The sequence below is a fragment of the Salvelinus sp. IW2-2015 genome, linkage group LG20 (genome assembly GCF_002910315.2).
Source record: "Salvelinus sp. IW2-2015 linkage group LG20, ASM291031v2, whole genome shotgun sequence".
NCBI classification, from domain to species: domain Eukaryota; kingdom Metazoa; phylum Chordata; class Actinopteri; order Salmoniformes; family Salmonidae; genus Salvelinus; species Salvelinus sp. IW2-2015.
Genome location: NC_036860.1, coordinates 29,624,830 through 29,647,893, shown reverse-complemented (window position 1 = coordinate 29,647,893; position 23,064 = coordinate 29,624,830). Strand labels below are relative to the sequence as shown.

Below are 23,064 nucleotides of genomic sequence, written 5' to 3'. Positions count from 1 at the left end.
TTAATGGCATAACTCAACTCATCAGTATTTAAATGACATGTCCATTGACTTCTATTTACAGTAAAAACCACTGAAAATATTTCCCCTAAGAGTTGCTGTCACAGTATCAAATTGTGGAATTATTCAGTCGTGGAATTACAAATACACACATTTAGAGGGCAGGCTTGTATTCAGTTTCAGTTTAATCMGTCTATGGTCCATTCCCTTGCAGAGAAGTTGACACACCCCTATTGCCAAGGATTTGTCTATCAAATTTATTATTTTTGTGATAACATAGCAAAGTGATGATGTTTCAGAGTAGAAAGATAGAGTATAAAGCAGAGGTCTCCAGCTCCAGGCCTGGAGAACTACAGGGTATGCAGGTTGTTCCAGCCCCCGCCAAGAAGAAATGCATCACACAAGTCTGTGGAATTGAATACCTTTGACATTGACCTTAATGAAACAGAAGTGTATTACCCTACAAAAAACACCTGATTYAAACTAATTGTAGTCTAGCCAACTCAAGACCATTATTAGTTGATTATTTTAAAACAGGTGTGTTAGTGCTGGCCTGAAGCAAAGGCCTGCATTTTTTTTGTGTTATAGCCTGAATTCAAAATGGATTAAATATATGTTTTCTCTCACCCATCTACACACAATACTCTATAATGACAAAGTGAAAACATTAAAAAAACATTAGCAGATGATTAAAAATGAAATACAGAAATATCAAATTAACATAAATATTCACACCCTCAATACATATTAGAAACACCTTTGGCAGATATTAMRGCTGTGAGTATTTCTGGGTAAGTCTCAAATTCTTCAAGCTCTGTCAAGTTGGTTGTTGATCATTGCTAGACAGCCATTTTCAAGTCTTGTCATAGAATTTCAAGCCATTTTAAGTCAAAACGGTAACTAGGCCACTCAGGAACATTCAATGTCATCTTGGTAAACAACTTCAGTGTATTTTTGGCCTTGTGTTTAAGGTTATGGTCCTGGTGAATGTCTCCCAGTGTATTTTGGAAAGCAGACTGAACCAGGGTTTCCTCTAGGATTTGCCTGTGCTTAGCTCCATTCCGTTTCTTTTTTTTATCCTAAAGAAACTGTCCCGGGATTTTTACAACTTTGGAGAATCTCTCATAAGATGGGTAAAAGTAATGTAGAACAACCCTTTATGCAAAAATACACTAAAACATCCTCCACATCAGTAGAATATGTAACTTGGCATACTGATTTCTCTGTGGTTTGTCAGAAATCAGATCTGGGTGAAGTGGCCTGGGAAAAAGAGATGGATGGTAAAATATATTTCTGTCATGGGCATAGGAATTCAAAAGGTCTTATGATCCTACTGAAAAATGATCTACAGTTGAAGTAGGAAGTTTACATACACTTGAAGTCATTAAAACTTGTTTTTCAACCACTCCAAAAATGTATTTTTAACAAACTATAGTTTTGGCATGTCAGTTAGGACATCCAAGTAATTTTTCCAACAATTGTTTACAGACAGATTATTTCACTTATAATTCACTGTATCACAATTCCAGTGGGTCAGACGTTTACATACACTAAGTTGACTGTGCCTTTAAACAGCTTGGAAAATTCCAGAAAATGATGTCATCACTTTAGAAGCTTCTGATAGTCTAATTGACATCATTCAAGTCAATTGGAGGTGTACCTGTGGATGTATTTCAAGGCCTACCTTCAAACTCAGTGCCTCTTTGCTTGACATCATGGGGAAATCAAAAGAAATCAGCCAAGACCTCAGAAAATAAATTGTAGACCTCCACAAGTCTGGTTCATCATTGGGAGCAATTTCCAAACGCCTGAAGGTACCAGATTCATATGTACAAACAATAGTACGCAAGTATAAACACCATGGGACCACGCAGCCGTCATACCGCTCAGGAAGGAGACGCATTCTGTCTCCTAGAGATGAACGTACTTTGGTGTGAAAAGTGTAAATCAATCCCAGAACATCAGCAAAGGACATTGTGAAGATGCTGGAGGAAACAGGTGCAAAAGTATAGATTTTTCACTAAATTTGCAAAGATTTCTAAAAACATGTTTTCACTTTGTCATTATGGGGTATTGTGTGTAGTAGATGTGTGAGAAACAAATACATTTAGAATTCAGGCCATAAAACAACAATGTGGAATAAGTCAAGGGGTATGAATACTTTCTGAAGGCATCTAAATCCAAACTGGTTTTCCAGCAGGCTACTAAGAGAGGCACATCCAATGTTAAAAAGGGGTCTCTTCGCTGTTATGCAGATGAAAACCAACCCTTTCCGGTGGATTGACAATGGAACCCTGTTTAAAGTATCCTCCTTTCTAAATGAAGCCATACAGCGTTGGTTACCATTCCAATGTCATCCTCCAGAAGAGGCTGGGAAAATATCGAAACTCCGATGTATTGATAGAGGAAAGACACATTTTCTTGGAAAGAATGTACAAGGTTATAAGGAAGGGATCATGTTTATGAATGACATTTGTAAATAAGGATGGTAAAATGTTGTCATACAAACAATTAACAAAGGTATATAATATATAAGTATAAGCAACTCATTGCAGCTCTGCCACAAAAATGCAAAAGGAAAATACTCAAAAGAGAAAAAAATAAATGTGTTTGTCTGCCGCCAATCAAAAACCATGCATGGCTTCAAATTATTAGTATAAATCATAATATATATATCAGTTTTACTTAAGGTCGAGATGTTTGACAACTATACCGCATAAAGTTCAAGATAGTTTTATGTCCCAATACGATGGCGGCGGGTTTATGAACTGATATACAAAACATTTGATTCATCAAGCCGTTCTTTCCTATTTAAACTATTATATAAAATTCTCACCACAAAAAGAATGCTATATGGGGCATTAAACAGTCAGCCCTGTGCAGACTGCAACAAAGAAACAGAACCAATCTGATTTAGTATCAGGTCCCCCCCCTGTCCATATAACTGTATTAATGATGATTTAAAGGGCAAAACTGATCCTAGATCAGCACTCCTACTCTGAGACGCTTTGTGAATACAGGCCGTTGCCTGTCATTGTGACCTCTTCCACTCACAGACGTATATTGTACATACATGGTCTATGCTTCCACCTCAACCTTGCACCCCTGCCTTCACTGTCACCACCATCAAACAGTGGAACGACACTCTGGGCTCGTGTCATTTGGGTGGGACATTTCGAAAGAGTGAAACAGTGTTCGGAACCCTAACACACATACAGGAATATAAATGTGCCGTGTATTATTTACGTATTAAAAGCTAATATCAACCTAATCTTTGTAAAGTGAGCATTGCAAAAATACACTTTTACAAAAGAAAAGGCACAATCATTCGGCCATTCGGTGCAAAAGTAAGGTGAAATAGGAGAAAATATTTATATATATTTTTTTTTACCATAGAACCAACAGAATTATGCAAACAACCGCCTGAGTGTTAACAAAATGAACAAACAGAGAGGGAGAGATTTTTCTTCACATGCGGTCACATTCCCAGACAATCAATACAGCAGCCGCACAGGCAATGCGATAGTGTTCAAAGGTACAAAACGTTGTCCAGAAGAAAGATTGACATTCTTGTAGCATCCACAGTTGTGTTATTTTTTTCCCCCAAGAAAAAACAGCAGTATCATTAAGCAGTCATTTCATGACTTACCAATCACATTTGCATGCATTTTTGTTATAATATCATTTTGTTTTGTACAAAGGCAAACAGATAAAAAAAAATGTCACAAGTTAGCTGTTGCGACTGTATATGCATTCAAGAAAGAGACCACCTTGCTTGCCTGCCTGACGCCCTGTAGAATTGAGGAAGAGATTGGGTTGGACCTTGCTGTCCAAAACAACTTCTAGTTGGTACTGTAGAGGGGGAGGATATTGGACTGCTAGCACTGCCACATACCCAATGACAGTTAGCATTTCACAAATCACTGTCCACACATAGCCTCTGCCGAGTCCCCAACAACCAGATGTTCTGGTTTTCAGGGGAAATGGAAAGAGAGACTTCCTCTTTGGGATGTTAACAAGGCGCCACTCCATCTTAACTCCTCCTCCACATTTACTGGATTGGTTGAACAGTGCAGTAGAGAACCTCACCCAAAAGTTCTCTTCTCGTCAAGACCCGTATGTAGGGGATCTAGTTTCAGGTGTTTATTTTACTCCTGCAACGTTAGGTTAGTCCACACCAGGCCAGAAAGTGCAATATTTTACCCCGTCTTGACTAAACTTTGAACATGAAGTAGTAACAAGAAGTCTACCTGGGTTTGTCAATGAAGGGAAAATATACCCCTTGGGAGCTTTTTCTTGAAATTAAGCTCACATCATTTTTAACAATGGAATGGGACATGTCTTTACATTTTTCAAGTAAGACAAAAGCTTTGACAAAACAACACTATGGGTAAAATAAATTATAACACAAAATGAAACAACTTATAATCATGTACTGTCATAGTTGTTAGCAGTGGTGTAAAGTACTTAATAAGTACAAAATACTTTAAAGTACTACTTAAGTAGTTTTTTGGGGTATCTGTACTTTATTTTACTATTTATAATTTTGACAACTTTTACTCCACTACTTTCCAAAAGAAAATAAATGTACTTTTCCCGTGACGCCTGGTCATCCCTACTGCATCTGATCTGGCGAACTCACTAAACACAAATGCTTTGTTTGTAAATTATGTCTGAGTGTTGGAGTGTGCACCTGGCTATCTGTAAATTTCAAAAACAAGAAAATCGTGATGTGTGGTTTGCTTAATATAAGGAATTTGAAATGATTTCTACTTTTGATCCTTAAGTTTATTTTAGCAATTACATTTACTTTTGATACTTAAGTATATTTATAAAACCAAATACTTTTGGACTTTTACTCAAGTAGATTTTTATTGGGTGACTTTCATTTTACTTGAGTCATTTTCTATTCAAGTATCTTTACTTTTACTCAAGTATGACAATTGGGTACTTTTTCCACCACTGGTTGTTAGCTGCTATGCAGTGGAAAACACTAGCAATACATGTACAGTTATTAGTATAAGAATTGGCCAGTTAAATATTTCACAATTAAAAGGACAATTCTCGGTCGCGTTCACCGACACACATACAGCACAAATATGCGCACGCACACAAACATACATTTCAGGGCAACAATAAAAAGGTGAACATAAAATTATTAATTAATATCAAAATAWACTTTGATTTCAAAACATAAGCAGGAAGTGAGTTGAGCCATATTGCCTTCTCATCATTAATAATTAAACAGCCAATGAGGAAATGTAAAAATATAGATTTATGGTAATATTCCGCCTCAGGCAACGTCATAAAAACAGTTTGCCATTAGGCTGCAGAAGTTCAATTCTCTTCCTCCCATGCTATCCAACGCAACTGATATTTATCAGACCTTGAGTTTTATGTATGAACTAGTTCAATAACACACAGCACCCTACATTCATCTGATATACTGACTGGGGTGGTGTACATTTTACACTATTTAAAAAACAACTGAAACACATAAGCAACGAGATACAGTACTTAGAGCTAGCATATTAAAATGCCTTGTCCCCCATCCCTTCCACACCCCCACCCCCCCCTAGCCCAAACCCTTCATCACAGGATTAGACATTTGCACTGACCTGAAAGTAGGCTCTCTATAAAACACATTACTTGGGTCTTTTGCCCCCTTTCTCTGGCAAACATGAACTTCAGAGGAACAGCAGAGGTGTGTGGCGCTGCATCCTAGACTGTAAACAACACACATACTTTTTAGAGCAGTGTCTGAAGTAAATAATCCACCCTTTTCTCCTTTCATTTCAACAAAGTGCACACTCCCCACAATCTGCCAATAAACTGCTGCCAATAAACCTAGTGAATATGCATCGCCGGGCAGCAAACCACACAAATAGATTCTCATCTCATTCTAGTTCTGTGCAGCAAAGCCCTAAGGACACAGCACGTTATCAGAAAGGGATAGACGATAACGGATGAGACCAAAACCTTAGGATAGAAATACAGAAAACAAGAGCTTTGATTTGTTAAACGTCTCTGGAAACGGGAAAGCTGGAGTGTGTATTAGCCGATCAAGCCTGAACTCCTGTCCACAGTAGGTAGTGGGGAGGGGCCATTAGTCATTGAATGTTGTACCAGGAAGTTCGTTGGTCAGTGTGTGCCATCGCTCAATTTTCTTGTCCTTGTTTTTGAGACAGTCGAACCAGTGTTTGAGCCTCTCCCCGTTTGCGCTGATGCCCAGGGACACACCACCTGAGACCGGGGACGGCAGAACAGTAGAAAAGGGTTAGAAAGCGACACATTGATGGACGATAGAAACTAAATAGTTTGAACTAACACAATACCCAAAAGACAATCACAACTGTTCTCTGAATACTCTGTGATGTTGCACCCTCCTGAACAGGTTGTCCATGGTAGAATAGGCCTCTTTGAAGTGAGACTGGTGACCAATGTTTAAACCTGAGAATGCAAGCGTTTTGTGTGTTCAACCTTGCTCTCATCAATTGCTGGACATGAACAATGTAAAACTCTGAGCACATTATCATTTTCTAGCATGAGAGCCACTTTTTTATATAGCTTTCAAATAGGTACATTACTCTCTTCTCGCTATTTAAACCGTCATTAGGCCATCTTGTCCAAAAATTATGTTGATATATGTTAGCCCAGCTAATAAAACGTCCATGACAATGAACTTAGCTCTATTGTTGATCTGAGTGTTTATATAGGCTAGGCCAGTCAGTCAATAGCATGTGTTACAGAATTGACAGGAAAGCACGATCAGATGTAGTGTTTTTTACTGCATCGGCTTCATTAATTATGAAGCAAGCAGGAGGCTTCACCTCAGTGGATTCCTGGAGTAGCTGCGCCCTCTACTGGACACTTGGTGAACTTAGACAGACCAGTCAATTTACACTTATGTAAACTTGTGACAAGGTAAGCTAGATAACGATTATAAAAACACATATAAAACGTTGTAGGTGTAACCTACATTTAGGCAAGTGTACACCTCCATGTGGCCTCATATGCTAAGATATTATTAGGCCCTAGCAGTGTGTTTGTGAAAAAAGTTTAAAGAAAGTCATAGGCCTAGCTCCTAAAGAAATTCATTCTTCATTTTTATGGTTTCCTTCTCAACACAATACCACAATGAATGTTAGTCCACATGTGAAAGGAAAAATGATGATCCCACTCTGGGATTAAAATTATGTCGCAAGTGGTGAAAAGCGTCAGGAACTAGGCATCTTTACACTGTGAACTAATTGTCCAGACAAACTTTTGCATGTGAAGCAGTTCATTTGAGTATCAGAACATGCTGGTGGACTTCTGGTAAGGATCCTTTAGTGAAAAAGTGTTGAATCCCGTCCAACTATTTTAATTGGCTAAGAAGGAATTTGTTACCAGATATAATTATCTGCTCAGCTGGCCGTCCTCAGTATCGTGGCTAATTTGGCCAGGTTGGCCTATGAGAAAAGCTAGTAGCTAGCCATTTTAGACCAATGTTTCAAACCACAGTCTAAGCAACATTTCACAAGTATAGCCCCATGTTGTCTGTGAAGGAAGAAACCACATGGAAAAAGTGGTAAGCAAGTTAGATCCCACATTTTTGTCTCACATAGTCAAATTCATGTATTGTGTTATAGGTTTCAGGATGTTTGTATCTCAATCAGTTGGGGTCTCTATAAGCTACAATATTAAGTACTAAGTATGAAAGTGCATCCTTGTAGCTGTGTGGGCTAATATAGTCAACATTTTTGCCTTGGGGTATGTTGAGTCAATGGCCATGGGGTAAGTTGAGCCCCTAGCCTATGCGGAGTCGCAAGAAAATGCTAACATCCGGGTTTCAGGGCTATAATATTTTGAACCTAACTTCCGTTTTCCCTAAAAAATAGAAGTCGGAACTCCGCCCAGGCATCTTTCTACACCTGCTACGTTAGGTTACCATACCCCATACAAATTATGATTATTTGTTTGTTTTCAGTTTTATGCTAAATGGGCTGATCTCGAGTCAGAAATGTATGCCTTTCCTACGCATGCCTTTCCTAAACACTTCTCAGTATTTGGTATTCAGACTTATCTTAGTCACGTAAAGCACTCTGCAGATGTGGCTACCTTGCCCACTCTAATTACATTTAATTCAACCACTGAAAACCCTCCCACTTGCTGGTCAACACATTTTCTTGTGGAGTTTTCATTCAATGGGGTACATTGATCTTAAGGCATCCCTTTAAATACGGTGCACCTTTAATTTGAATTTTGGTTGACAGATTCAATAGAATACATTGAGAGAACAGGTTCAGAATATAGGGATCAATGAAAGAAATCCATCGATGCATATTCGTCGCCATTTCAGCACCAACTGGTAGATGTAAATAACTAGAATACTAGATATTTAGGCACATTTTAGGGTTARGAAAGTATGTATGAATCATTCAAAAAAACTGTTTGGAGAGCGTTTCCACACAAAATACTGCATATTGATGAATAAAAAATAGTGGTTTGATTCATCCTGAAAGTTGTCCTATTCAAGTTCAATCCATGAAATATTGGAAGGTGGAAAGTGTACAATAGGGATTGAACAATAATCCTATAAATCTACCCTAATTCCCACTAATCATGGAACTATATGACACTGGTCCAGTCATAGTAAACCGTGCGCCAGGCTCCAGATTTAACCTGCTACATGTGGTCTTCAAACAGGTTACATGTGTTGTGCAATTATTTTGGACAAGCCTAATACGATCCACTAATGCAAGCGACCCTCAGGAGCAATTTACAAGGACGTGACAGAGGAAAGAAAGGTAAATGGAATGAAATGATGCAAAACTAAAGGCATGTGGTATTACTGACAGGGGCTCCCGATAGTGGCTAATACTTAACATGATACAAATTTCTAAATTAAACAGAGAAAAGMCAGGGTATATAATAAAAACATTCTGAAACACATACATCCACTCGGCAGGTTCAGCCCTAAAGAAGCCTATAGCTTGTGTCTCCAAATTTCATCCAGGCAAATTTTGAAGGCACACAATTTGAATTCTGATTAACATTACAGCTATTTATATCCCATTTCACTGTGGAAAAGGGGCCGCAATACATGTCATGTTGATATGATTTTCAGTTTGCTTCCATACTTTATGGCTGGTTACACATTCGTCTCCAGGGATCATAAGGAATAATCATTTAAAATTGCTCTCTCGGCATAAAGGTGGTGGAATTACTAGGCAACTAAGTCAAGGTCAGAATACGGTGTATATGTAGCCACACCTCCATCACACCTTAATTTATTCAAGCTCCACCTCAAAAGAATAGTGGGTGAATAGCATGCTATTCTCATGCTTAAATTCAAGGTCAGAATATGCATAGAGAAAAAAGCATAAAAAGGGAATTACATTACATTTCCGTGCGCTTAATTCGGGTCAGAATCTGGGCCAATATGCATAGTATTTTTGCAATGTGTCATGCATATGAATTCAAGATAGTGCATTTTTTTTTTGTTACAGAGCAGACGTCATCATGCCCCGTGTATACAAACAAGAAACAAGCAGGGGTCTAACCCCCCTTGAGGTTCTTGAGAGCGGCCAAGAAAGTGACAGAAGGGAAGAAGTCCATTCGGCAGCAGCAAGGGATGAAAAAATAGACTGAATGACACCGAAGAGGTAAATTGACAAAAAAAACAAGTACCTGGTCGAAAGAGAGGCAATGACAGAGTAGCAGAGAAACACAAGGTCTTATCTGATGACATGGAGTCTGAGCTTCATAAACATATCAAGAATCTCACGGACCAGTTTCATGGGCTTAGTAGCATCAAATTTAAAGAACTTGCCGACGAATAAGCACATCGTAACAACATACGACACAACTGAAATGGAAGTGTAAGTGATATTGAACTGAGAGATATATAGTGCCTTCGGAAAGTACTCAGACCCCTTGAATTTTTCCATACTTTAAGTTACAGCCTTATTCTAAAATTGATTAAACCTTCTACACAAAATAACACATAATGTGAAAAAAGCAAAAACAGGTTTTTAGAAAATGTTGCTTATTTATATAAAAAAATAAAAAAAATATCATATTTACATAAGTATTCAGAACCTTTACTCAGTACTTTGTTGAAGCACCTTTGGCAGTGATTACAGTCTTGATTCTTCTTGGGTAAGACGCTTGGCACACCTGTATTTGGGGAGTTTCTCCCATTCTTCTCTGCAGATCCTATCAAGCTATGTCAGGTTGGATGGGGAGCGTCGCTGCACAGTTATTTTCAGGTCTCTCCAGAGGTGTTTGATCGGGTTCATGTCTGGGCTCTGGCTGGGCCACTCAAGGACATTCAGAGACTTCCCCGAAGCAATTCCTACATTGTCTTGGCTGTGTGCTTAGGGTTGTTGTCCTGTTGGAAGGTGAACCTTCACTCCAGTCTGAGGTCCTGAGCGCTCTGGAGCAGGTTTTCATCAAGGATCTCTCTGTACTTTGCTCCGTTCATCTTACCCTCAATCCTGACTAGTCCCCCAGTACCTGCCGCTGAAATAACTCAGCACAGCATGATGCTGCCACCACCATGCTTCACCGTAGGGATGGTGCCAGGTTTCCTCCAGACGTGGCGCTTAGTATTCAGGCCAAAGAGTTCAATCTTGGTTTCATCAGACCAGAGAATCTTGTTTCTCATGGTCTGAGAGTCTTTAGGTGCCTTTTGGCAAACTCAAAGTGGCTGCCATGTGCCTTTTACTGAAGAGTGACTTCCGTCTGGCCACTCTACCATAAGGGCCTGATTGGTGAAGTGCTGCAGAGATGGTTGTCCTTCTGGAAGGTTCTTCCATCTCCACAGAGGAACACTAGAGCTCTGGTCAGAGGGACCATCGGGTTCTCGGTCACCTCCCTGACCAAGGCCCTTCTCCCCTGATTGATTAGTTTGTATGGGCGGCCAGCTCTAGGAAGAGTCTTGGTGGTTCCAAACTTCTTCCATTTAAGAATGATGGAGGCCACTGTGTTCTTAGCGACCTTCAATGCTGAATACATTTTTTCATACCCTTCCCAAGAACTGTGCCTCGACACAATCCTGTCTCGGAGCTCTACGGACAATTCCTTCGACCTCATGGCTTGGTTTTTGCTCTGACATGCACTGTCAACTGTGGGACCTTATATAGACAGTTTTGTGCCTTTTCAAATCATGTCCAATCAATTGAATTTACCACAGGTGTACTCCAATCAAGTTTTAGAATCATACGGGCCTCCCAAGTGGCACAGTGGTCTAAGGCACTGCATCGCAGTGCTAGCTGTGCCAAGAGAGATTCTGGGTTCGAGTCCAGGCTCTGTCGCAGCCGACCGGGAGACAGGACCCCTGGGGCGGCGCACAATTGGCCCAGCATCGTCCAGGTTAGGTTTGACCGGCAGGGCTGTCCTTGTCCCATCGCGCACTAGTGACTCCTGTGGTGGGCCGGGCGCAGTGCATGCTGACACGGTCGCCAGGTGTTCGGGGTTTCCTCCGAGACATTGGTGCGGCTGGCTTCTGGGTTAAGTGGGCATTGTGTCAAGAAGCAGTGTGGCTTGGTTGGGTTGTGTTTCAGAGGACGCATGGCTCTCGACATTTGCCTCTCCAGAGTCAATACGGGAGTTGCAGCGATGAGACAAGACTAACTACTAACTGGATACCATGAATTTGGGGAGAAAAAGTTTTAAAATCATCTTAAGGATGATCAATGGAAACAGGATGCACCTGAGCTCAACTTCGAGTCTCATTGCAAAGGGTCTGAATACTTACACTACCGTTCAAAAGTTTGGGGTCACTTAGAAATGTCCTCGTTTTCTTTGAAAACATACATGAAATGAGTTGCAAAATGAATAGGAAATATAAATAATGATTTTTTATTGAAATAATAAGTGTCATTCAAACTTTGCTTTCGTCAAAGAATCCTCTATTTGCAGCAATTATAGCCTTGCAGACCTTGAGCATTCTAGTTGTCAGTTTGTTGAAGTAATCTGAAGAGATTTCACCCCATGCTTCCTGAAGCACCTCCCACAAGTTGGATTGGCTTGATGGGCACTTCTTACGTACAATACGGTCAAGCGAATGTTCTTCTTTGTGATCCGAACACATCAAACTTAGATTTGTCTTTTGATAACACTTTTTTTCAATCTTCCTCTGTCCAGTGTCTGTGTTCTTTTTCCCATCTTAATCTTTTATTTTTTGTTGGCCAGTCTGAGATATGGCTTTTTCTTTGCAACTCTGCCTAGAAGGCCAGCATCCTGGAGTCGCCTCTACACTGTTGACGTTGAGACTGGTGTTTGCAGGTACTATTTAATGAAGCTGCCAGTTGAGGACTTGTGAGGCATTTGTTTCTCAAACTAGACACTCTAATGTACTTGTCCTCTTGCTCAGTTGTGCACCGGGGCTGCTGTGAAGGGAGTAGTACACAGCGTTGTACGAGATCTTCAGTTTCTTGGCAATTCTTTGCATGGAATAGCCTTCATTTCTCAGAACAAGAATAGACTTACGAGTTTCAGAAGAAAGTTCTTTGTTTCTGGCCATTTTGAGCCTGTAATGGAACCCAAAAATGCTGATGCTCCAGATAATGAACTAGTCTACAGAAGGACAGTTTTATTGCTTCTTTAATCAGCACAACAGTTTTCAGCTGTGCTGAAACATAATTGCAAGAGGGTTTTCTAATGATCAATTAGCCTTTTAAAATGATAAACTTGGATTAGCTAACACAACGTGCCATTGGAACACAGGAGTGATGGTTGCTGATAATGGGCCTCTGTACACATATGTAGATATTCCATGGAAAACAATAATCAGCCGTTTCCAGCTACAATAGTCATTTACAACATTAACAATGTCTACACTGTATTTCTGATCAATTTGATGTTATTTTAATGGACCCCAAAAAATTGCTTTTCTTTCAAAAACAAAGACATTTCTAAGTGACCCCAAACTTTTGAACGGTAGTGTATGTAAATAAGGTATTCGTTTATATTTTTAAAACGTATGATGAAATTTCAAACAACCTGTTTTCACTTTGTCATTATGGGGTATTGTGTGTAGATTGCGGAGGATTTAAAAAACATTTTTTAGAATAAGGCTGTAACGTAAGAAAATGTGGAAAAAGTCAAGGGGTCTGAATACCTTCCGAAGGCTCTGTATTTCTGAATGTAGGCATACATTTAAGAAATAAACTCAGCAAAAAAAGAAACATCCTCTCACTGTCAACTGCATTTTTTTTCAGCAAACTTAACATGTATAAATATTTATATGAACATAACAAGATTCAACAACTGAGCCATAAACTGAACAAGTTCCACAGACATGTTACTAACAGAAATGGAATAACGTGTCCCTGAACAAAGGGGGGGGGGTCAAAATCAAAAGGAACAGTCAGTATCTGGTGTGGCCACCAGCTGCATTAAGTACTGCAGTGCATCTCCTCCTCATGGACTGCACCAGATTTGCCAGTTCTTGCTGTGAGATGTTACCCCACACTTCCACAAAGGCACCTGCAAGTTCCCAGACATTTCTGGGGGGGAATAGCCCTCACCTTCCGATCCAACAGGTCCCAGACATGCTCAATGGGATTGAGATCCGGGCTCTTTGCTGGCCATGGCAGAACACTGACGTTCCTGTCTGGCTGGAAATCATGCACAGAACGAGAAGTATGGCTAGTGGCATTGTCATGCTGGAGGGTCATGTCAGGATGAGCCTGCAGGAAGGGTACCACATGAGGGAGGAGGATGTCTTCCTTGTAATGCACAGAGTTGAGATTGCATGCAATGATAACAAGCTCAGTCCAATGATGCTGTGACACACCCCAGACCATGACAGATCCTCCACCTCCAAATTGATCCCGCTCCAGAGTACAGGCCTCGGTGTAACGCTCATTCCTTCGATGATAAACGCAAATTTGACCATGACCCCTGGTGAGACAAAACCGCGACTCGTCAGTGAAGAGCATTTTTTGCCAGTCCTGTCTAGTCCAGCGACAGTGGGTTTGTGTCCATAGACGACATCGTTGCCGGTGATGTCTGGTGAGGACCTGTCTTACAACAGGCCTGCAAGCCTCAGTCCAGCCTCTTTCAGACTATTGCGGACAGTCTGAACACTGATGGAGGGATTGAGCGTTCCTGGTGTAACTCGGGCAGTTGTTGTTGCCGTCCTGTACCTGTCCCGCAGGTGTGATGTTCGGATGGACCGATCCTGTGCAGGTGTTGTCACATGTGGTCTGCCACTGCGAGGACGATCAGCTGTGTGTCCTTTCTCCCCGTAGTGCTGTCTTAGGCGTCTCGCAGTAGGAACATTGCAATTTATTGCCCTGACCACATCTGCAGTCCTCGTGCCTCCTTGCAGCATGCCTAAGGCATGTTCACGCAGATGAGCAGGGACCCTGGGCATCTTTCTTTTGGTGTTTTTCAGAGTCAGTAGAAAGGCCTCTTTGGTGTACTAAGTTTTCATAATTGTGACCTTAATTGCCTACTGTCTGTAAGCTGTTAGTGCAGGGGTCGGGAACCTTTTTGACTAAGAGAGCCATGAAAGCAAAAAATTTGGAAATTTATTTCAGTGAGAGCCATATAATATATTTTAAAAGTGAATTCAACTAAATGTCAGTATAATAAGCCTCTGAATTTATTCTTAAATAATGTTGTTATAATACTCACCATTAATGCGACTTCTGGTGCTGCATGGATTTGCTGATGTCTTTGTAGTCTGGTTGGTACTTGGTGAGGTTAAGCTTCATGCAAGCGTTGAGGCCTTTCATCCGTTAAACGTGATCGTAGGTTGGACTTGATGTTTTTAAGATGTGAGAATGACTGCTCACATGCATACGTAGATCCAAACATGGTCAATACAGCAATACTCACACGCTGCAGTGTGTGGTATGTGACAGGAAGCGCGTTCCAAGTTTTGAGAATCAGCTGGTCTTCGGGTTGAAGTTTTTTCATTTCTGTCCACATGTGCTTGCTCTCCAACTCCGCTTTCTGTCGTGTGATTCTTTCCAAATCTTCATTCAGTGACTTGAACTTATTCACCCACATGTCTGAGGCCTTCAGGTCAGCCACTTCTGCTTCAAAATCTCTGACGGAGACACCAGGAATGTAACTCAGGTCGGCTGTGTTCAGTGAACACTCGTTTGGAAGGGTGATGAACTTAAAAAGACGAGTGTGCTCACGAAATTCTCCAAAGCGTGCTTTGAAGGACTGTAGGAGACTGGATGTGCAGCGAGCTAGCTGGTGGAGATCAAAGTTTTGAATAGGCTCACTTGCTGTGCATGCATCTTTAAATTGGCTCAGTTTTTCAAAATGTAGTAAACGACCTGTTTCAAGATCCATGATGAAAAGTTCTAGCTTGTTTTCAAAAGCAAACACAGCTTGTTGAAGGGATAACACTGTATTTCCAATGCCTTGCATTTTCACGTTGAGCTGGTTCAGATGTTCAGTCATATCTACGAGATAGTAAAACTTGAGGAGCCACTCAGTTTCGGCTAGCTCAGGATGCTCGATGCCTTTCATTTCAAGGAAAGTCCGGATTTCTTTCAGGCAAGCCGCAAAACGGCTAAGCACCTTCCCTCTTGACAACCAACGCACATTGCTGTGCAAAAGCAGACCAGGATAGTTATTTCCAACTTCATCCAGCAGTGTTTTAAACTGGCGATCATTTAAGGCTCGAGCAACAATAAAGTTGATCACACGAATGACCAGCGACATCACTTCCCCAAACTGCCTGTCACACATCTGAGCACAAAGTGCCTCCTGGTGTAGAATGCAATGGAAACTTAGGATGGGTCTATTTTCATGTTCACGGAGAAGCGCCACAAATTATTTTTTATTCCCCACCATACACGGAGCACCATCAGTACACACTGAGAGAAGTTTATCCATAGGTAGATTTTTTTCTTGAGCAAACTCCATGAAAGACTTAAATAAATCCTCACCTCTTGTGGACCCTTTTAATGGCAGAACTGCAAGACTTTCTTCGCGCAGTGTGTCACCAACAGCATATCTTGCAATCACGCTGAACTGCGACAAATGGCTCACGTCTGTTGACTCATCCAAAGCCAGGGAAAAGAACGGCGCTGCATTTATGTCCTTCACTTGCGTTTCCTCCACTTTGTTTGCCATCACGATGGTACGATCATGAACAGTTCTTGCCGACAGAGGCATGTCTTGTATCCGTTTAATTATCTTGTCTTTGTTCGGAAGATCATCAAAAAGTTCATTGGCTACATCCAGCATGAACGTTTTAGCATACTCGCCATCTGTGAATGGTTTTCCGTTCCTCACTATTGCTAAAGATCCAGCAAAGCTAGCGGAATTATAGTCACCTTGCCGGGTCCATACGCGGAGTTGCTGCTGGCTAGCTTGCCCCCTGCTCAGTAGCTCTTGGCACGCTTTCTTTCTGCTGTCTCCCGCAGGGTATTTTGATGCAAAGGTAGCATGGCGCGTGTCGAAGTGCCGCTTTACATTCGACCGTTTCATCGATGTAATTTTGTCATTGCAAATTAGACACACCGCAGAACCTGCTCTCTCCACAAAGGCGAATTCTTCGGTCCATTCGTCCTGAAATGTACGATACTCGTCATCTTTTTTTCTTTTCGCCATCTTCTTCGTCGAAGGGTTAGCTTTGAGCTAATGACCGAGCAGACTGATTCAAAAGGAGGCGTTTACCTGTTTTACCTAGCAACGGCCAACGTAGGCCAGTATCATTTAATTAAAATAATGGACAATTGCTCCTGCAGCCCTGAACAGGACATGAGCAGTGAAAAATCGATGGATGGATTAAAACAAGGAGTTGTAGCGATGAGACAAGATAGTAATTACTCGCGATTGGATACCACGAAAATTGGGGAGAAAAGGGGATACAATTTATTAAAAAAATAAAAAATAAATAAAAAAAGTGAGAATATTTTGTTTTATCTGCGAGCCAGATGCAATCATCAAAAGAGCCACACCTGGCTCGGGAGCCATAGGTTCCCGACCCCTGTGTTAGTGTCTTAACGACCGTTCCACAGGTGCATGTTCATTAATCGTTTATGGTTCATTGAACAAGCATGGGAAACAGTGTTTAAACACTTTACAATGAAGATGTGTTATTTGGATTTTTACGAATGATCTTTGTAAGACAGAGTCCTGAAAACGGGCCGTTTCTTTTTTTGCTGAGTTTACAATATACCACACCCCATTCCATGAATTAAACTTTGACCTACCAGGACATTCACCGTCGCAGGACACCACCACCCACTTACCCCAAGGTGGCTTCACTTACCCTGTCCCTATGCTCAACTTACCCCACACCCGGGGTAAGTTGTTCCAAGAGACCAATTTTGTTGGAAAAGCTATGTTTTCAAAACTGTTATGTTTACATGGATTCTGATTATTTCCAGGCATACACAACATCCTGAAATATATGTTGATATCTGTGTTAGAAGGAATACAAATATATTCTTTAATGTAGTGATGCTGAATGTAAAAAACAGCTCAACATACCCCACTCTCCCCTACACATTAGCTAAAGTGGATGAGTGAACAGCTCAAACTCCTTGATGAGTGCTGAGGACTCTTGATGAGTGCATCATCAAAAGAGAGGAATGGGGGATTTGTTAGGGATTCAGAAAAAGTAGGATCCCTGTCACTTCAAGTTCAACTCCTCGCCCACCAACCACATGTCGGCATGAGAACTTGACAAGCTTATAGCCTGGCTGGCATGCATCAAGGGTCAGTGTTTCCTGCTTCTTCCTCACCACTCAGTTGTTTGTTGTTGTCATTTGGGTCCAGGTTTGTGGCCCTGGGTAGCTATCAGGACAAATGGAGGCCTCTGGTGGGTGAGTAGGTGTTGTAAACAGAGGTGGCAGGGGAACCTGGGCCGGATTGTCACCGGTGTGGCTGCAGCCACCTACACCTTTTTGAACTGTTCAGGTCACTACACTTGGTAACGTGGTCACCTGCTTAGTGCTTACCTATGAAATCGTTGGACTTGCCGATGTCGTAATCCCACACGGTTACCTCCAGGGTTTTCTTGCTGAGGTCGGCGTATTTGATTTCGTAGAAGAACTCCTACAAAAAATGTGTAAAAACGTGATTGGCCAGACAGCTTCATACAGACAGCAAGGTTATCCCCAAAAAGCCAGTAAGATTCCACAAGAAACATAATTAAAGGAATCATATTTAAATAATATTTTAAACAATGTTATCAGTGACAATGAATTACCGATACGGCCTACAATTAATCACGCTGATAGAAGAGAATCAATATTATTATAATTTCTTTATTTAATTTGACCCTTTTTCTCCCCAATTTCATGATATCCAATTGGTAGTTAGTCTTGTCCCATCGCTGCAACTCCCGTACCGACTCGGGAGAGGCGAAGGTTGAGAGCCATATGCTCTCAGAAACACGACCCTGCCATGCCGCACTGCATCTTGACACACTGCTCGCTTAACCCGTTAGCCAGCCGCACCAATGTGTCGGAAGAAACACTGTACAACTGGTGCCTGAAGTCAGCGTGCATGCGCCCGGCCAGCCACAGGAGTCGCTAGAGCGCGATGGGACAAGGACATCCCGGACGGCCAAACCCTCCCCTAACCCGGACGACACTGGGCCAATTGTGTGTTGCCTCATGGGTACCTCACGGGATCGAACTCGGATCTGTATTGACGCCTTAAGCACTGCAGTGCCTTAGACCGCTGAACCACTCAGAAGGCCACGAAGAGAATCAATTTTGGTATCAATCCATCAATACTCAAGTTTATCTGTACGCCTTTTTGAACCAAAATGCCTTCTGAATGCAGTGGAAGCCCAGGTCACCTAATCTCGAGCCGAAAGGCCAACAGGCAACAGGATGGAAATGGAGACGAAAGGAAATGTCAGTGGAAATGTCAAGTCACAGGCCTCGCGTGTTCCGGGAGGACGCCACTCAATGCCGCAGTCTAGTGCTAAATTAGGTCTTTGGTGGTGGTCTGAACGTGGGGTCTCTCTGGAGCATAGCAACAGATGAATGGGAGAATGTTTGTGAGGCATTCAGAGAAAAAGAGGCAGGCTCAGGAGACAGGGGAAATAGACTTTTACTAGAGTCAAGTTGGCCTCTCAATGAGAGTTAACAGACAGCTGATCTGACGGTTGCTCACCTCATCATCAATGCATTTGGTAAAAAAAATTGGCACTAGTGTGCAATAAGGTCGCCCAGATAGATACAGGGGGACAGATAAAAGACAAATATGGGGAGAGGTGATATCTACTGTCGGTAAGAAGAGCAAATGTACAATGAGTCAGCATTAAAAGCCCAGTGCAGTCAAAAACATGATTTACCTGTGTTTTATATATATTTCCACACTATGAGATTGGAATAACACTGAAAATGATGACATTTGGTGGGATGGAGTTTTGGCCTTTGATGGTGACATCATTAAGCGGTAAATTATTTAATTGATCAATATGAAAGAGTTCCAAACCTCTCAGCCAATAACAGCTAATTTTCAGTTTTCCCCTCCCCACTCGAAGACATTTTGTTCTTCTTTTTGACCATTTTAATAAAAAAAGAATAATCACAGTAAGGTACTTAATTGTTACCAAGAAATGATTTGATATTGAGATAAAACAGCTGCATTGGACCTTTAAAGTCATGATTTTCATCATACTGGAACAAAGTCAGGTATAATTAGCCAAGTTTGAAAAATGTGTTTCATAACTAATTTGATAAGCTTGATCTTAAAATATCTGGTTCCTCCTAAGTATCAAGTCTTAAATGGGATTGATTATTGGAGGGATTTGTGATGTCAGAGAGACAAGATATCTCTGAGAGAGGAAAAAGAGAGAGAGGAAAGAGAGGAAGAGAGAGCATGTCCTTCCTTACCTCGTTAAACTCTGGGTTGAGGGTCTTCTTCTTGACAGCAGTCTTGTGTTTTGACTTTTTGTTCTCGTCAGGCTTCAGGTACCTGCAGAAAAGGCATGAAGCAGTAACTATTACTGACAGAAAATGTCTCTCTGCAGTCTACTGTTGTTTGATGTGGATTATTGGGCGTGCTGTAGACTGTAATAGACAGTCAGGTCAGGAGTCAGGAGATTCAATCCAGGGACACAGAACTTTGAAACGCCTTGCGTCTCTGAGCTCTAAGTAGTCCAGCAGGAATGACTGGCCCAATATGAAAAGGCATTTATGAAAAGGAATGAGACAGCAAATATGGGTCATTAATTAATTTGAATGTTGAATTGAATGTTATACCAATTATTCCACCAGAGGGTGCTGTGGCATCAAATTTTATCTGACAGTGGGCAGAACACTTAGGGCAGCATACAGAGGCCAGCACTAAGAAAGCTGTTGCTACAGTGACTGACAGTCCATGGGTTGAAAGGTTGATTACCATATTGTATTAACATACAACAGCGTGGAGCTGGTGGCTCTAGTCTAGGGTCGCGCCCCAAATGTGACTATATTCCCTATAGTGCACTACCCTAAAAGCACTATATAGGGAAATCCCATTTGGGATGCAAGCTAGGTCCAACTGAAAGCTCTGATCTCCAAAATGCATTTAACATGTTTGCAATGCTCCCGAAAATAAGATGGGAATGAATGGCAAAAAATCAGGGCAAAAAGTAATTACAATGGCCTCCCTCAGCAATGGAGTTTGTTTTCTGCTGTGCATGCTGACGACGCACAATGACAGTCTGGAGAGCAACAGCCATTGTTTGAATTACTGGAGGGCTGCACACTCCCATAACAATAAACCCCTCCATAGGAATTGAAGTATCAATGGCCCAAAAGGTCAAAGATTTTGATTTCAGGAACTCCAAATAGATGTTGGGAATCCCCAAGGGCGTGGCTGGAGTTGGCGCTTGAGGAAGTTTGATCGACCCCCCACTGAGTCCAGTAGAACTGCAGTACTTGGCTCGGTCAGAGGTAAGGTGATCCATATGGAGCCAACTGCTCTCTTCTTAAACCAACTCGTCTGCATAGTCCATATTGACCAACATCTCACGCTTTAATGAAATAACATAGGACATCTAGAAGTTTCTTACCCCCAAAAATTCAAGTTGCATACACAAGTCATTCTGGCCGAGAAACTTAACTTGTGCCCTATAGAATGGCTCCAGTGTCAAAATGTACTAGTCTCAACAGTGCCTGAGGAAGAACATGGAAGAACATGGGGTTAAATGAATGCCTCTACTCCCTTTCAAAAGTAATACACAGATCTCACCCGTGGCAGGAGAAAGAGATTTTCTCTGAACCTTACTAGAGACTATAGCTGCCTGTGGCTCCTCAGGCTGAGGAATTCCATTAGCTGCTAGAAACCAGTTAGGCTTAGAGGAAATCCCATTTACAGGGCCCCATGTGAAAAAAACACAGGTCTTGTCACCTCTGCTCCTGCTCCTCCCCTACGGCGCACGACATCACCAGAGTACTAACCACAGGTACTGGGATTCATCATTACGCACACCTGTGAATCATTATTATGAATTATGATTCACACCTGGACTCCATTACCTTCATCATTTCCTCCACTTTATATGTCACTCTCCCATGTTCACTCACCAGTTGGTATTGTTCTTGTGTATCGGCGTACTGTCTTGTGTTAGTGTCGTGTTCTTGTTTTTGTTGTTTTATTAAAACGTTGCACCTGCTTCCGACTCACCGCCCCATCATTACAGAATACCAAATCAAAAAATGGAAGCAGCAGGACAACCAGACATCTCCCAGACGATCAATGAACAGGTGACTTTCTTCGTAAACGCCATGATCAGCTGGCTCAACTGGGGACGGCCATGGAAGATGTTCTCCGCAGTCTACAATCTCTCAACAGCGGAGGATATTCTAGAGCCAGTCTACCCAACGAGTCAGCACACCAGCCCATTCAGCAACCCGCTCTGGTCAGCAATACCCATCTATCCCTCCCAGAGAAATATGACGAGACACCATCCAAATGCCGTAGCTTCCACCTTCAGTGCTTCTTTTATTTTGCACATCAGATGGGAGCACCCACCACCGAGAGGTCTAAGGTTGCCACGGTTACTTCTCTGCTGACTGGCGGGCATTGGAATGGGCTACGGCCGTCTGGGAGAGAGGAGAGGAGGAGCTCGAGTCTAATGAGGGGTTCATGGCTCTGTTTTAAATGTATTTTCGATCATCCCGCGGAGGGCAGAGGGGGAGATGAGCGTCTGCTTCAGCTTCAGCAGGGGAGTCAGATGGCTGCTGAGTATGCGCTTACCTTCCGGATAGTATCAGCTTCCAGTGGATGGAATGAGCCGGCACTCACTATAGAAGACTATAGAACACTATAGAAGACGTCTGCGCGAGTAGGTCCACACGGAACTGGCCTGCCGAGATGACAACCTCACCCTGGACGCACTCATTGCGATAGTCATCCGTCTGGATAACCACCTCCAGGAGTGTCGGCATCTCCATCGCTTCTCTCCCTTCTTCGGCAAGTGTTCGGGATCAGAGCCTGAACCCATGGAGGTAGGGGTCACACAACTTTCCGCGGCAGAACGAAGCAGACGGATACAGCTGGGCCTCTGTCTGTACTGTGGCCAGGGAGGGCACAAGCACCAGCGGTGTCCGTTACTTCAGAATCCGGGATCCACTAGAGCAGAGGGAAGGTCACATGATGTTACATCCCCCGGACCAGGAGTGAGTATTCCAACTACTGCTCTTCCTGTTAGACTCTTTTTAGTACCCATCACTCTGGCTGACTGTCCCTCATGCCCTGTGTCTACAGCTTTAATGGATTCTGGTGCCGCGGGGAACTTTATGGATCAGACCCTTGCCTCCTCTCTCAATATTACTACCTACCCGCTCTCCTCTCCTTTCCGGTTCAAGGTCTCGACTGTTGGCCACCAGGATCCGGAACCATCACACACATCACCCAACCACTCACCCTCACCGTGGAGCCCAATCACCAGGAAAACTTCCCCTTCATTACCAGTGCATCAGTTCACAAGATTATCCTCGGCCTACCTTGGCTTCAGCGCCATAACCCTACCATCTCATAGTCGAGGATGAGAATCACCGACTGGTCACCTGAATGCTGGAGTACATGCTTTCCTCTCCCCTGTGGTTCCATGTCAGTTGAGAGTCCGGTGGTTGCTCTCCAGCCCAACATCCC

At 42.2% G+C, this 23,064-nt stretch overlaps 1 protein-coding gene across 4 annotated transcripts in view; it reads right to left on the bottom strand.

The window, feature by feature from the left end:
- Positions 1-2,454: 2,454 nt before the first annotated feature.
- The window catches only part of LOC111981685 (double C2-like domain-containing protein beta), a 311,631-nt gene continuing 291,021 nt past the window's right edge, over positions 2,455-23,064 (bottom strand). For all 4 annotated transcript variants that reach the window (XM_024013086.2, XM_070449338.1, XM_024013087.2 and 1 more), the window contains 3 exons: positions 19,818-19,899; positions 17,925-18,021; positions 2,455-6,240 (listed from right to left, as the gene is read on the bottom strand). In XM_024013086.2, coding sequence (XP_023868854.1) covers positions 6,104-6,240; positions 17,925-18,021; positions 19,818-19,899 — 316 coding nt within the window. In that variant the 3' untranslated portion in view covers positions 2,455-6,103. The remainder of the gene's footprint in view (positions 6,241-17,924; positions 18,022-19,817; positions 19,900-23,064) is intronic.